At 45.0% G+C, this 15794-nt stretch overlaps 1 protein-coding gene across 3 annotated transcripts in view; it reads left to right on the top strand.

Moving 5' to 3' along the window:
* The window catches only part of LOC126253478 (phospholipase D1), a 206085-nt gene that overhangs the window by 87509 nt on the left and 102782 nt on the right, over positions 1-15794 (top strand). For all 3 annotated transcript variants that reach the window (XM_049954838.1, XM_049954837.1, XM_049954839.1), the window contains 2 exons: positions 6271-6506; positions 8542-8652. In XM_049954838.1, the coding sequence (XP_049810795.1) occupies positions 6271-6506; positions 8542-8652 (347 nt within the window). The remainder of the gene's footprint in view (positions 1-6270; positions 6507-8541; positions 8653-15794) is intronic.

Genomic DNA, 15794 nt, shown 5'->3' with positions numbered 1-15794 from the left:
TCCGGCGCAGTTCCCTCCTCCCTTTCCCCCGTATGACAAGACGGCGGAGGATTGGGACACATATGAACATCGCCTTCGGCAGCATTTCCAGGCGTTTCATGTTGCCGATGCGGAGGTATGTCGTGCTCTCTTCTTGTCTTGGATTTCTCCCTCGCTGTATCAAGTTTTGCGGCAGCTAGCGCCGTTGCAGGAACCCTCGGCCTTGTCTTTTGACGCATTGTGTTCGTTGCTGTCTTCATATTATCGCCGCCGCACTCATGTTGTGGCGGCTAGGGTCGAGTTCTATCAATGCAAGAAACAGCCCCATCAGTCTTACCGGGCGTAGGCCGCAACCCTGCACGGTCTTAGTCGCAAGTGTCATTTTGTCACGGAGCAGTCGCGAGAGTCGTATGCCCACGTTATGGTACGCGACGTCATTGTTCGTTCGGCCCCTGATAGGGAGGTCCGGCAACGGGCCCTGCAGTTAGAAGACCCTTCCCTCGAGGAAGTTCTGTCCATAGCTCAATCGTATGAAGTCTCTCACGTGGCAGGTCAACAGCTGGAAGCGTGGTGCGACGTCGCGGAGGTTCAGGGTGGCGCGGCCGCGTCCACTGTGTCCGGGGTGGACGACGTGCGAGCGGTACAATCCGGCCGTTACGGCCGCTCCCGCACGGTGCGTAAACAGAATTCCGGCCGCCGGCCCCTGTTGCCGTCCTGTGCGTCGTGCTATATACATCACGATCGGTCAGAGTGCCCCCAGCGTTGGGCCGTTTGTCGCAAATGTAATAAAAAAGGTCACATTGCTAAAGTTTGCCGTTCAGCCTCCAAAGCATCGAAGGAAGCAAGTACAGCGGACATGGACGTTGACATTCAGGAAGTTTCATCGGGCCAGGCTCCCGACGCATCGGCCCACAAACTCTTTATCGAGGTGTCGGTTCGGTCGCGCCGGTTACAACTGCAAGTAGATACGGGCGCGGCAGTTTCGTTGTTGAATGCACAAACTTATTCTGACCTTGGATCGCCCCCGTTGGCGCCAGTTTACCGGCGTCTATGCGGTTATGGTAAACAGTTCATTCCCCTACTGGGTCAATTCACTACCGACGTGACTTACAAGTCAGTCACTCGGCCTATTACTTTTATTGTTGTCAGTGATGCGAGCTCCGCTAACCTTTTTGGCCTGGATGCCTTTCAAGCTTTCGGTTTTTCTATTGCTGACACCATACAGTTGGTCTCCGACGACGTTCCCTATCACTCATTGGAATCTTTGATCTCAGACTTTCCAGATATTTTTGAGGAGGGCCTGGGGCGTGTTTCCGATTTTTAAGCTCACTTAACGTTGAAGGCGTCGGCTCGGCCGCGTTTTCTACGCGCGAGACAGATCCCCTTGGCTCTCCGCCCTCAGGTAAAGGAAGAGCTCGACCGGCTGACAGCCCTAGGGGTCGTTCTTCCCGTTTCTTCCAGTGAGTGGGCTTCGCCCCTCGTTATTGTCAAGAAGCCCTCGGGAAACTTACGCCTTTGTGGCGATTTCAAGGCCACCATTAATTCCCAATTGGTGGTGGACACCTATCCTTTGCCTCGTGCTGATGAATTGTTCTCCGCCGTGGCGGGAGGCCAATATTTTTTGAAAATCGATCTGTCGGAGGCTTATCATCAGATACCACTTGATGAGGACTCCAAACGGCTGGCGGTCGTCAACACCCCGTTTGGCCTTTACCAATACCAGCGGTTGGCTTTTGGAATATCCAGTGCCCCGGCGATATTCCAGCGTTATCTTGAGCATGTCACGTCGACAATCCCTCATTGTATTAATTACCTGGATGACATAATTGTCACAGGCCGCAGCACGAAGGAACACTTGCAAAACCTTCGCACCCTCTTTCTCAAATTCAGGTCTGTGGGCTTGCGTTGCAACCTGCATAAGTCAACCTTCTTCCAACCGTCCATTGAGTATGTGGGCTACACCATATCTCGGCATGGCATCCAGCCACTAGGAAGTTTGGTCCAAGGTATCGTCAACCTTCCTCGGCCCACTTCGCTGAAAGAGTTACAAGCTTTTTTAGGCAAGATAGCCTATTACCACCGGTTCATTCCCAGGGCTTCCACTATAGCCCACCCCCTGTACTGCCTTCTGCACAAGGGTGTTCCTTTTGATTGGTCGCCTGCATGCGAGCGAGCGTTCACCGCGTTGAAGGGCCTCCTCACTTCAGCCCCTTGTTTGGCTACTTTTGATCCCCGTAAGCCGTTGGTCCTGGCTACAGATGCTTCGCAGTATGGGGTGGGGGCGGTCCTGGCCCATCGCAACGCCAACGGTTCCGAGCAACCACTGGCGTTTGCGTCTAAAACGCTTAGTCCCGCGCAGGCCCATTACTCCCAGGTGGAAAAAGAGGCTTTGGCCATTGTCTACGCTGTTACCAAGTTTCACCCTTTCTTGTACGGCACGAAGTTTCAGTTAATCACTGACCATAAGCCGTTAATATCGTTATTTGGCCCCGCCTCTCAGATTCCAGATAGGGCGGCCCACAGACTACAGCGCTGGGCCTTGTTCCTCTCTAAGTACCATTATGACATTCATTTTCGCCCTACAGGACAGCATGCCAATGCCGACGCTCTTTCCCGTCTTCCGGTGGGCCCGGATCCTACGTTCGACCGAGAGGAGATTATGTGTTTTCATTTGGATGTGGCATCCCGCCAAGCAGTTGATGGCTTTCCGATCACTAGTTCTAGAGTCGCCAGAGAAACGGCGGCTGACCCAGTTCTCCGGCAAGTAGTTCGCCTCATTCAGCAGGGGTGGTCCTCCCGCCCTCCGGGCCGGGCCTCAGACCCTCTTCGTAATTATTTTCTTCTACGAGACCGCCTCTCGGTCTTGGAAGGAGTTCTCCTTCTGGCTACCGATGATACAGCTCCTCGAGTGGTTGTTCCTGCAGGTTTACGAAGGGAGGTCCTCACGTTATTACATGCGGGGCACTGGGGTGTTTGTCGTACTAAAACCTTGGCTCGCAGACATGTGTACTGGCCCGGTATTGACAGAGAAATTGAGCACTTGGTGGCCGCCTGTTCCCAGTGTGCGAGCCAACAAGCATCTCCCAGGGCAGCGTTCTCTTCATGGCCGCCGGCAACCCAAGCATGGGAACGTGTTCACATCGATTTTGCGGGCCCGTTTCTCAATGGCTTTTGGCTCATTGTCATTGATGCTTATTCCCGATTCCCATATGTGGTTCGCTGCTCCTCAACCACTTCAGAAGTTGCAATCCAGGCACTAGCAAAAATCTTTTCTGTGGAAGGTCTGCCAATCACCCTGGTCTCAGACAATGGACCGCAGTTTATTTCACAGACCTTCCAGGATTTTTGTAGGCGCTTCGGTATTCGGCACGTTTGCTCTCCCCCCTTCCATCCACAATCGAATGGGGAAGCCGAGCGCATGGTGCACACATTTAAGACGCAGATGAAAAAGTATGTGCACGAATTTCCTGCAGAGGAAGCCTTGACGTTTTTCTTGACGGCATACCGGACCACACCAATGGGCGACCGCAGCCCCGCAGAGCTCCTCCATGGGCGTCAACCTCGGACTCTGCTGCACCTCCTCCGGCCTGGTCCTCGCCAGTCTTCACAAAACGGAGTACCTGGTTTGCCACTGGGTATGTCAGTCTGGGCCCGTGGGTTTGGTCGCAATCCACGTTGGATACCGGCGGTGGTCCTGCGCCGAAATGGCCGCCGGCTCTATACCTTGCAGTTTGGGGAACGGGTGGTACGTCGTCACCAAAATCAGCTACGTCCACATTCGGGCAACCACCCTCCGACCTCTCGGACACCGGCTTCCCCATTGCCGGCACCTGTCTTGGTTTCACAGGGGACGTTACCTCCTCTCCCCGCTGTGACTCTGCCGCACTGCGATGGTTCTCAGCCTTGGCAGCCTCCAGTAGCTCCAGCACTGGCATCGCCATCATTCGCGATGCCCCAGCGAGAGCTGGCCCCCCTAGCAGGCTCGGTTTCTCAGGGGGCTAGTTCACCTGTGGTCGTCCCTTCCCCTTCGTCCCCGCCACTGGGTCTTGCCCCTCCTGAGGTGGAACTGGATCCGGAGTTCGACAGCTTGTCACCCGTTCTGTCCCAAGCTCCGGTTGTGGGACGACGGGGGCCTCTTCGTGTGGGTCACTTCCAGCCGTATTCGAAGGTTCCAGCTCGAGGGTTGGCAGATCCCCTCGACTCCGGCCATCCAATGGATGTGGAGGTCATCGCTCCTGCCCGACGCTCCACCTTCCGACGCAGTGGATCACAGTGGCTTCACCCCCCGAAGGAGGAGGAGTGTAGTAGCCACCAGAAAGATCGCGGGAGGCGCACATTGGCACGGCGCGTCACGGGCGGTAGTTGCCGCAAGTAGAGTCCCGTCCACCAGAGGGCACGCGAGAATTCGGACGCGACCGCTGCCGGCGTAACAACAAGAACAAGAACAACAACAACTCCAGCAGCACGGGCCGTGCCCATTCAGTCAACATCGGGCATGCCTAGGACACAGTCCCGGTCTACGCTAAGTGAAGTGCGACGTAAACGTGAACAGTGTTACTACAGATCCTTCATATTGAGGGCAACATGAACAGCAACTGCTGCTCTGGAAGTTTCTTAGACTCAATTATTGCTTATCCTTGAGGAATCTCTGCACAGCATATATCGACAGCACAGTCCCTGTCCACATGTGGCAAAAATTGAGCACACTTTCTGTGATGAACAGTAGGTATCACTGCTTCCCGAACCTACACTTTTGTCGATCATGCCGCCCATCAAACACGTCTGGGCTAAGATTACTCACTGATTTGTTCATGGTAATCCTTCACCAAGCACTTGCATTGTACTCTCATAAGTGATGTGGTGGGAGATCCCTAGGATTATTTCAGTTTCATGCCATAACATTTAATGAAGGTCATAGCACATGGAGGCTTGGTACCAAACTTAATTCTCAAAATCGAAGTATTTAGGTTTGTGCAATACTAATCATTTGTATATTGCCATCATGAGGACTACCTTCTTTTATTGTTTCTCAAAATATTCATCTTCAAGATTTATAAACTATTGCATGCATTTGAACCAATTTTGGAAACATTTTTTCAACTCCAATTCTATACTCTCAAAAATATGATTTTAGAAGGATTCAACAGCTGCTTGGGGTGATGAAAATCGTTGTCCACACATTTTTTGTTCGATAATAACGGAACAAAAATAAGTTTTTTTAGATGACAATTCAGGTCAATAAGGGCATAACACATTAATTCAGTGTTTTCCTCCATGAAATAGGCAGTTGTGCTGTTTTGACAGCATGCACTGTCACAATGCTGAATGATGTGAAATTTTAAATTGTTTCTTCATATTCCTTTGTTTAGTTAACATTTAGCATTAACTGTGCTTCAATCCTGTAAAGCAATAGGGAAAAATGCCCATTGTAATCAAAATAACAATTGATCTTCAATGGACCACTTTCATTGGTTTCAGTTCATCTTGGAACACCCAGACAGTTGTTTGCTTTTTAGTTTCCAGTTTGTGCAAATTATCCAAGTTTCATCCCATATTACAAAGTTGTATATGAATTTTCCATTTCCTCAGTTAAATTGTTTGCTTATTTCCTTATACCAGTTGATATGAGCCTGTTTTTGAGCTTCAGCCAAACTGTATGGAATCCATTGCGAAAAGATCTTTTTGACAACTTTAAATATTCAGTAAAATTTAATGTACTGCCTAAGAATGACTATATATCATGGTAAGCACACACTGATCCTTGTCAGTTACAAGGCACATAGCATTTACATTTTTTTGGAACAAAGCTGAATTCAGTTGACCTTCGTAAAATTCATCACTAATTGAAACGTGATCACAACAAAAGGCTTCAAACCAATTGTAAACAGTCTTTTCTGAAGGAGATTGATTACCAAATGTTAATAATGTAATTAGAGGCATTGTTGCTTAGTTAGGCCTTTATGAAAATTTTAAAAAATTACTAAGTGAAAGCATTCAAGTGAAATTTCGATTTTTTTCACTATACTGTATCTTTAAACTCTTGGTTTAAACAAACTACTTGGCAAATTTCTGTCCTGTCACTGGCTTAACAATAACAAATATTAAAACAATAGTAATGTCACTTCTTAGTACTGCTGTTTGCAAAAATGTAAACGTTATTCCTCAGATGGTGTAAAGTTCATTTCGCAGTTTAAACATTTCACATCTTGATCAAGGTCTTCTAGTGCCCTTTAATGTAATCTTATCTGCACACAGCTCTATTCAGTGCATAAAGTGTGTTTGTGGTTGCAGCACGTGACTTCACCATGAGGAATCGTTTCAACTCATTTGCTCCAATACGCTCCACCACCAGCGTCTCTTGGTTTGTTGATGGATGTTCCTACATGAGTGCAGTGGCGGATGCCTTAGAAGCAGCAAAAGAAGAAATTTTCATTGCAGACTGGTGGCTTAGTCCCGAAATTCACATGAAAAGGCCTGCAATAGCAGGAGACACATGGAGGTTGGATAAAATACTAACAAGGAAAGCTGTGAGTGTTATTTTCTCTCTCTTTAAAGCTGAATTATATTAACTATTATGTTAATGCACACAAACAAAAATTAACATTGTAATAATATCAGTAAAGGTTCCAGTCCTTTGGTAATACAAATAGAGTACAAAGGATGTTAAAAATGTGGGGTGTCCGTATAGGTATATTTAGCAGGAAACTCTGGAGAATCCTGAATTGTTAAATCTATTTTAGTTTGTGCTGATTTCATAAACCATTCTACATGGAAGGTGGAATATTTCCTTCAGTGTAACAACACACTTCCTTGCCAGAATTGTGTAGCTTTCTGCCTCTTATAACCGACCTTCCATTAGACGTTAAATCCCAGTGACAAAAAGTAGATATAGAACCTGCAACATACAGTACATGTATTCACGACTGCTGTGGTCTTGTAGGTTGTCTTGTGCCTTTCATCTAGCAGCTGAATCCTAGTACGACATTGTTACACATGCCATATTGGTCTCGGTAGTAAAATGTCAGACTGCAATTACTATCTCTGCTCAATACATACATTATATTGAGTAAGATGACACTAGATCATATTCAGGAGGATCAGTGTTTAAATCTCTATAACTGCTTCATACAAATGCCAGAATGATTTGTTTTGAAAAGAACATAGCCTGTTTCCTTCACTATCATTGCCCAATGTGAGTTTATGCTCTCTCTCTGTCTCTCTCTCTCTCTCTCTCTCTCTCTAATGAACTTGTCATGAAGGGAACAGTAAGCCCCAATCCCTTTCATTCTTTTAGAATCCTTACGTTTGACTGGTATCTGTATGAGAGACTAGTCCTTCAGCATTACTATTCTCAACCAAAGAAGCTCCTCTGATGTGTTTTTGAGAGCAGCGAAAATAAAGTTTCCCTGACAAAACTGGTTAAAAGCATCCTAATGAATTTTTGGAAGATATGTAATGGAGAAGAGTGAAACTAAATACACTTTATTTATATGCATTTCTGCATTTCCATTTTTGAGAGTATTTTTTGACTTGTTGCTTTTTTTGTTGATAGCCAATAGGATTTTCTCAGTTCTGCCTTTTTCTGTTTCAGTTTCAGTTATTTAATTTTTAGTTTTCCATGCCTCAATCTGTAAAAACGGAACCCTTGTATGATTGCATTGTTGTCTGTCTGTCTAACTGTTAAGAACCCTTTTTCTAAGGAATGGGTAGATATGTCACTTTCAAATTCTTTCACACATTAGGCTCTATGGTCCCTTGGTGGTGTAAAAATTTTAAGTTTCTGAGTCCTTCAGTCAAAAAGTACAGCCATTTATACCACATATTTTGATACTCAAAAACTTGCTCATCAAAACCTGTAGGGTACTTCCTGTTGACCTAGAATCATGAAATTTGGCAAGAAGCAAGGTTTCGCAGTACAAGTAAAGTAAAAAGTGTGAAACTTTTGTTACATTGTAGTTATATCATACAAAAATACATATATTGCCATTTGAACATGAACATGCAACACAAAATGTAAGTTGTTGCCATGTTTAAGTAAATAAATAAAAAATGTTTTATTAAATTTCCTCTCTCTACGTATATAAATTGAATTCCCCTGCTTGCTTCATTTTGTGTGTCCAAGCTGCACTGAGAAACTACTGTAGAGATTTTGATTCAGTCTTGGCACTCATAGGACCAATATCTCATCAGTATCAATGTTGATTTACAACAGGCAAAGATCAATGAGATTCTCAATTACAAGGATGGTTGAAAAATTTATATAGTCTGCCCAATTGTTTTTGGCATCAATCAAACATTACTGATTCATAAATAAAATATTCTCTGTGAATATTTTTTCCACTGCTGTCCCCCACCCCTTTTTAGGTAAATTTCTGCATGTGCCTATTTACACCATTATTTGTTACTCCTCACTAATTGTTAGATTTCAGTAAATGTCCCCATTATTAATATCTTGGTTACTTACTGGCACATAATTGATAACTATTTCTGCACTGTAAGGGTACCTCCTTTAAGAATTTCACATAGAGTGTTTGTTTTATTAATAAATACCTTCTTTTGCAGGAAAATGGTGTCAAAGTGTTTGTTATGCTTTACAAAGAAGTGGAGCTTGCACTAGGTATAAATAGCTACTACAGTAAACGGAAGTTAACATCTTGCAACCCTAATATAAAGGTACACTACATCAAAAAATAATTATTTATATTTCTTTCTACTCTTCTACCGCTGCTGACACTGCTGCTAAAAAAAGTAAATTAACCTGTTTCTTACAACACCAAAGCTGATGGTGCAGGACTACATTGTTTATGCTTTTGCTTGAGCCCAGATTCCTTTTTCCAAGATAATTGCATACATTTGTGATAGTAAATAATTTTCTTGAGCATCTCTCTTTGGAGTCTACTGACAATTTATGCATAGCTCTTGTACTGTTTAAACAACCTATGATGCTTCCCACATTTTTTTAAAAGTTCTCCATCTCTCGTAAACTGATGTTATTTGCTGCTGATTCCAAATGGGGAAACAATACTCAGTGATTATCAGGAGAAGAGTTATGGAAGTCCTCTAGTCTAAAACTGACTTGTCATTATGTGGATAAGAGTTAACCATCTGAGCTAATTAATTTCATGTATTCAAGCAACTCAACCAAAACAGCACATGAAATGTGAACACACATGTACTAGGAATAATAAACTTTTATTAACATAGGCAGAACACAGAAGAAGATACCCTGCAAGCACTTGAGACTAGTTTTCTGCAGTAGATTAGCACGAGTAGAGATCTGTTTATTGGCACGGAAGTTCTTGCACTGTCACTTTCACAGAATGTCTCAAGGAACACACACAACAAATCAACTGCCAGTGATGAACAACAGCACCTCTGTCAGCTGGCACACAAACTCTTTGACAGCTGTGAAACATGAACACAGTAGTCAGCAATCTCGATTACTATGTCAGCGCTGTCCGAAGCATCGTGCAGGAAAGTGCACTCAACCTCAAAAGTGTGTTCTTCTTTCGGCTAATGAGTCTGCTTTAAATGATTACACTTGAGCCATAAAACCAGTCTCAGCCTCAAGCAAGAGTGTTGGTGGCACTTTTGGGAACATATATGCAGTATTCACTCTGCAATTTGAGACTGTAGTAGCCTTACTATTTAACAGTACATCCACAGTTTGTGCTCACCTTATTGATATGGGCGTATATGTGGAGATGCTAAACAAATCCACCACAGTTGTAAAAAAAAAATACTTTATTGACCAAAGTCTTGCACAACAGAAATTGCTATGCACTACCACGATTACGGGGTCTTAGTCCCATCATCAGGTGTATCCAAAATCTAACACTAGGAGGACATCGTGTTAATGCCCTAACTACTGATAGGCAAATGTCAACTGTAGATGGCTTAACACACATCAAAAAACGCACTTGAAAATAAGAATTATTTCTCGAAACGCGACGTGCGAATAGTAAAATAAAGAAAAATCGTGACTGGTAGCAGAAGATTTATTTATTTATAAACAAACCTATTGTATCTACAGTCGCAGGCTTTCAGAAACCATTTATAATGGATCAAATCAATGTAGATGGATCGTCAGACATTCCAAATTGTGGCTGCAAAGAGCTCGAACATTCTGTCTGCTTGCTATAGCTGCACAGGCTACACAGTCACACTGTATCAGCATTTGACTGTATGCATTCCCAGTGGCAATTTCGGGACAACAGAAATTTTCCCAGGCTGTGATTGAAAATTGGAGCTCTTTGTAGTCACAATTTGGGATGTCGTTTGACGGTCCTCCTATGGTAGATGGTTGTCTATTAGTTGTTAGGGCATTGTCACTACGTCCTACTACTGCTAGATTTCAGATACACTTGATAATGGGCTAATACCCCAAATGGGCTAAGACCCCAAAACCACGATAGCATGAAGTTAGAAATTGTTTATCGTCACTTGCTCTGGTGGGTACATCAAATCACAGAAAAATGAGCACAAGTTCCTAAAAATCCTCAATAGACAGTTCATGAAGTGAACAAAGCACTAACAAGTGCAGCACAAAGCGAAGTCAGCATAGCAACACCACATTTCTAAATCAGCACCCACTCAAGAACAGGCACAGAGTCAACTCGGCTTTGCAATGGCTACAAAGTACAGCAAGGAATGAGCTGCACCATGAGCCCAAGCCACAGGCTCAGCAGCAGACAGTTACCTCTGGGTGGCACCACATGACACACACATCTCAGCAGCAGCTCCCTTTACAATGGCAGCCCACACCCACCATTTGCAGCCTTAGTACCTCTGACGTGTCCATATCATTGCTAGGCAGGGAATCCAAATCACTCTCTGTTACAAAACCGCTCCCACCGTTTAATCAGCACGTATGTTGACTGTGTCGAGGACAGGGATAGGCAAAGCAGGAATCCCTGCCAGTGGCCCAAGTGCCACATGCTCTGTGGCTCAAATGGGATGTGGCACCATCTGCATGGATTGAGGCCCAGGATTGACCTGTGGGGCTCAGTTAAAATCGACCCGCAGGGAAGTGGCCATTACATGCGATGGGGGTGGCACCAATGGGTCATGCTCCTTCCACACCTCATCCCGAGAACATGCACAGTCTCGCAATTGTTTAGAGCGAGCAGCACCAGTAATAAAGACAGAAGCAGTACGCGGTACGATAGGAGGCAGGGGTCCACCTGCATTGGCTCCAATCACTTGTCAGTATCTGATTCCCCTAGGTGCCTTGCACTGGGACAGAGGGTGGAGGAGGAAGGAGAAGGTCCCATCAGTGCATGAAGAGGATTCGGGGGCAGCACGTCACGTTGTGGGTGGAGGTGATTGCGGCGACGGACCAGCTGCTCCTGGCTGACTGCCACCTCGAACCTGTGTCGCCCCCCCCCCCCCCCCTACTGCCGACCATAATGGCCTGGGGTCACCCAGGATTTCTGCCAAACAAGTGGGCCCAGACATGAGACCCAACTCAGTAATACAGTAGGGACACAGAGCCTGCACTGCCGTATTCAGGAGATCAAATAGACTACACGGTTGGCACCCGTGCAAAATCTCAGTGGGCTGTGTCCACTGACATAGGTGGACCAGTATGTGGCCAGGAAGGTAGTGAGTGCACCCCTGAGTTTGTCGATGTGAAGATCTTTCTCCACCTACAACTTGAACATCCTGACCAACCAATTTGCTTCTGAACTGGATACCAGATGGTAGGAGGCAGTGGTCAGGTGATTGATACTATTATAAAGACCTGCTTGTGTCTGTATATGTGTGGATGGATATGTGTGTGTGTGTGCGAGTGTATACCCATCCTTTTTTCCCCCTAAGGTAAGTCTTTCCACTCCCGGGATTGGAATGACTCCTTACCCTCTCCCTTAAAACCCACATCCTTTCGTCTTTCCCTCTCCTTCCCTCTTTCCTGATGAGGCAACAGTTTGTTGCGAAAGCTTGAATTTTGTGTGTATGTTTGTGTTCGTTTGTGTGTCTATCGACGTGCCAGCGCTTTCGTTTGGTAAGTCATATCGACCTGCCAGCGCTTTTGTTTGGTAAGTCTCATCATCTTTCTTTTATATATATATATATATATATATATATATATATATATATATATATATATATATATATATATATATATATAATAGAGGGAAACATTCCACGTGGGAAAAATTATATATAAAAACAAAGATGAGGTGACTTACCGAACGAAGGCGCTGGCAGGTCGATAGACACACAAACAAACACAAACATACACACAAAATTCTAGCTTTCGCAACCAACGGTTGCCTCATCAGGAAAGAGGGAAGGAGAGGGAAAGATGGAAAGGATGTGGGTTTTAAGGGAGAGGGTAAGGAGTCATTCCAATCCCGGGAGCGGAAAGTGCCACCACCATACCACTACTTTTAATACATCCTCACGTAGTTTTTTCGAAATTTTCCCGAATTTCTCCACCCTTTAACGTGTTTTGGCGGCAACACAACCACCTAACCTTTATGCACATCGTTTTCTACCTACACTATTTCACCACAGGATCAACATAACCCAGCTCCAACCAACCCCTTTTCGCCTCTTTTCACACCAGATCTCCATTTGCTTTCTACTTCACCTATATCTCTCCCCACATATTTTTATATTCATTTTCATTTCAGCCTCACGTTACACTTTCGACCTTCTAGTACCATGTCACCCGCACAACACCCCCACAACGACCCCATTAAGTTTTATTTACATTCCCTCCACAGACATGCCTTCGCCCTAGCCAGATTACGCTCTTATATATATATGAGGTCAAAGTGATAAGTTATGGCCATTGTCTGGAGCCCCCTCTATAACAAAGATAGTAGACAAGGCCCAGACTGTGACCCTGAAGGGTATTTTGGACAACCGCACTACAATTTGACCAACAATGTGACCAACTGCCACACCTCTTCCTGGAAAGGGCTGGCAAAATGCAAGTGTACTCTTTGTACAGGCCAGGTCCGTGAGTTAAAATGCTGTGCTGGGACTGACTGGTGATACGCACAGAAGTGGCAGTTGTAGACATTACAGTCAATGGTAGCGTCTATGCTCGGCCAATACAAGTGATGCTGCTCCAGTTTGTTCATGCGGTACATTCCCCAATGAACAGTGTGGAGGAGTTGAAATATGCAAGGGGAGGAGCGTGGGAGGGACAACCCTCTGACATTCTGCATTGTCCATGGCTAACAGAATTACTCCTTCTGTAACACTAAGTCTGTGCCTGAGGGAGAAATAAGTGCACTCCATTGGTTCCACGTCGTTAGGCAAAAGTTCAGGCCAGCCCCACTGCACCGTGGACAACACCCTGTGATGGAGAGAGTCCTGGCTTGTCTCTGCCATTACGTGGTCTGCCGTAACGGGAATCTCATCAAGGGTGCACTGCTGGTTCGTGTCCAAGGCAAAACACAGGGTTTCACGTCTGTCAAAATTTGCATCATGGTCACACAGCAAGTGAGACAGGCCATGGGCATTAAGTGCTGTGTGGTAGTTCAGTAATGAATGTCATAAGTGTAGTTACAAATAGATAACACCCACTGCTGCAGCCCTTGTGCTGTTTCGTCCGGAAGGTTTGCATGGGGACCAAATGACAGCAAGTTTTTGTGATCCATAATCAGATGAAACTTGGTAGATAAGGAACTTCTAGACACTATAAATAATTTCTGAATAATTTCACTGTGCTGAGTGCCCCATCTTAGATGCAAATGCAGTAAGTTATTCCATTCCATTGACAAATTTATATGACAGGACAGCAGCAACATCACAATTGAATGCATCTGTGGCCAGTGTTAACAGTTTGCCTGGCTGGAACCTCACTAAACGAGGCAACCTAAGACTCTGTTTAAGTTGCACAAATGCTCTTCCACACACAACTGATTAAGCAGGTGAGAAATACAAGCAACATTTGGAATGAACTTGGCATAATAATTGACATTGCCAGAAAGACTGCAATTCTTTGAGATTCTTAGGCACTTGTAAATTAACTATGGTGATTACAGTCTTGTGCGGGTGTAAGCCCATCTTTACTTAATATGTGGCCCAAATACTTGACTCGGCTGGAAGAAACTACATTACGTGAGACAACAACATAGACCATTGGCTGCCAACTCCTCAAACAGCAGTCATATAATGTGCAAGTGCTGCTCCCACGTGTCTCCCGTAACTAACAAATCATCCAAATAATTCACACAATTAGGAATTCCCTAGATGAGCTGTCCTAGATACCTCTGAAAAATTGCAGGAGCACTAGAGATCCCAAATGGCAACCTGTTATATTTGTACACGCCAGAAAGCACATTAATCACTAGAAACTGTATTGTGGGCTTATGAACAGATAACTGAAAAATATGCGTCTAACTATAGGCGCTGCCCTCTGACTAGACAATACTGAAGAGATAATGCCCAGATTCTGCAGTCTGTCTAGTTCTTCCTTAACTTGTTCATGCTTGGTGAATGGTATTGGATGGGCTGTGCAAAACTTAGGAACTGTTGAATGCTTCAAATAGATATGTGCCTGAAAATTTGTAGCACAACCTAAGGTGGGTTCAAGCAACTGTTGCAAAATTTTCGTGCAACACTTCCACTTCCACAAATGGATTCACATTAGAAATTAGATTCACCTTATCCTGAATGTGGACCCCCGAAAAACGTTAAAGTGTCAAGATGGAAAACGTTAGTAGTAATCCAAGAATTTACTATAAACAAAGTTAGTTGCCAAGCTACATTTGCGTACTTAGCTTGCACTATGATTTGACTCCTCAGAAGGATTGACTGGTCATTGTACATCACCACTTTGTGCCTTGGTGCATGCAGCGATGGGGAGCCAATGTGACAATAAGTATCCCCTGCGCCGATGTCCAATTAGAATTCCTCTGTCACCTCCCGGTGTCCAACTAGAATTCCTCCGTCACCCCCGGTGTCCAACTAGAATTCCTAGAATTCCTCTGTCACCTCCTGGCGTCCAACTAAAATTCTGCTGTCACCCCATCAACGTCCATTTGTAAGATACACCGCATCCCATCTGCTGTTGACCCTGGCAGCAGCAGAATATCGTGCAGCAGGCTAGTGGCCAAAGTAGATGCCCACCAGACAAGGCAACACTCGCTAGGTGTCCTCACCTTCCAGCAAGCAAACCAGATAGTGTTATGGTGCAGGTAGTAGTACTGGCAATGATGAGGGCCGCACTTTGGACATGATTTGACAGTACAACTTGAGCTGTGGTTCTTATACAATGATGGGGAGGAAAGCTCTTAAAGAGCCACTGCTCGCTATGGAAGACAGTGACAGCAAAGTAAGTGCTTTCATCTTTCCACATCTACAAACACAGATGGTAAGGAAGCAATAAGTACTGAATCCCATGGCACTGGACTACCAGACTCGGTGAACCAGATGATGGCCTTGGCTGAGTCATCAGTTGAACGATGAGGACGATGGTGACCAACTACTGAATCCCGTGACACTGGACGCATGAGAGCTAATTAAATCAGATGATGATCTTGACTGGGAGTCATCAGTTGGAAGAGTATGATGACGACAACTAGTACTACTAATAACATCAAAACCAGAAGAATCATCAAACAGAGCTTGTGCTGAGGCAGTCACTTCGTACTCAACCTTTACAACACGAAATAAGCAAACCTTTGTCAAGACTGAGCAGCACTGTATACACCTAGCCGTCTCAAAGAGACTACCGGTAGATGGAGACATGAAGAACACAGACTGCTAGAAGGGGCAAAAGGTGAGGCACTCTGAAAGGACTGATATTTCTGTGGGACTAAGGCTTCTGGAGGAAAGGTTCATGACTGTGTTGC

This window comes from Schistocerca nitens, chromosome 4 (assembly GCF_023898315.1).
Source record: "Schistocerca nitens isolate TAMUIC-IGC-003100 chromosome 4, iqSchNite1.1, whole genome shotgun sequence".
NCBI lineage: Eukaryota > Metazoa > Arthropoda > Insecta > Orthoptera > Acrididae > Schistocerca > Schistocerca nitens.
This window is presented reverse-complemented; position numbering and strand designations above follow the sequence as displayed.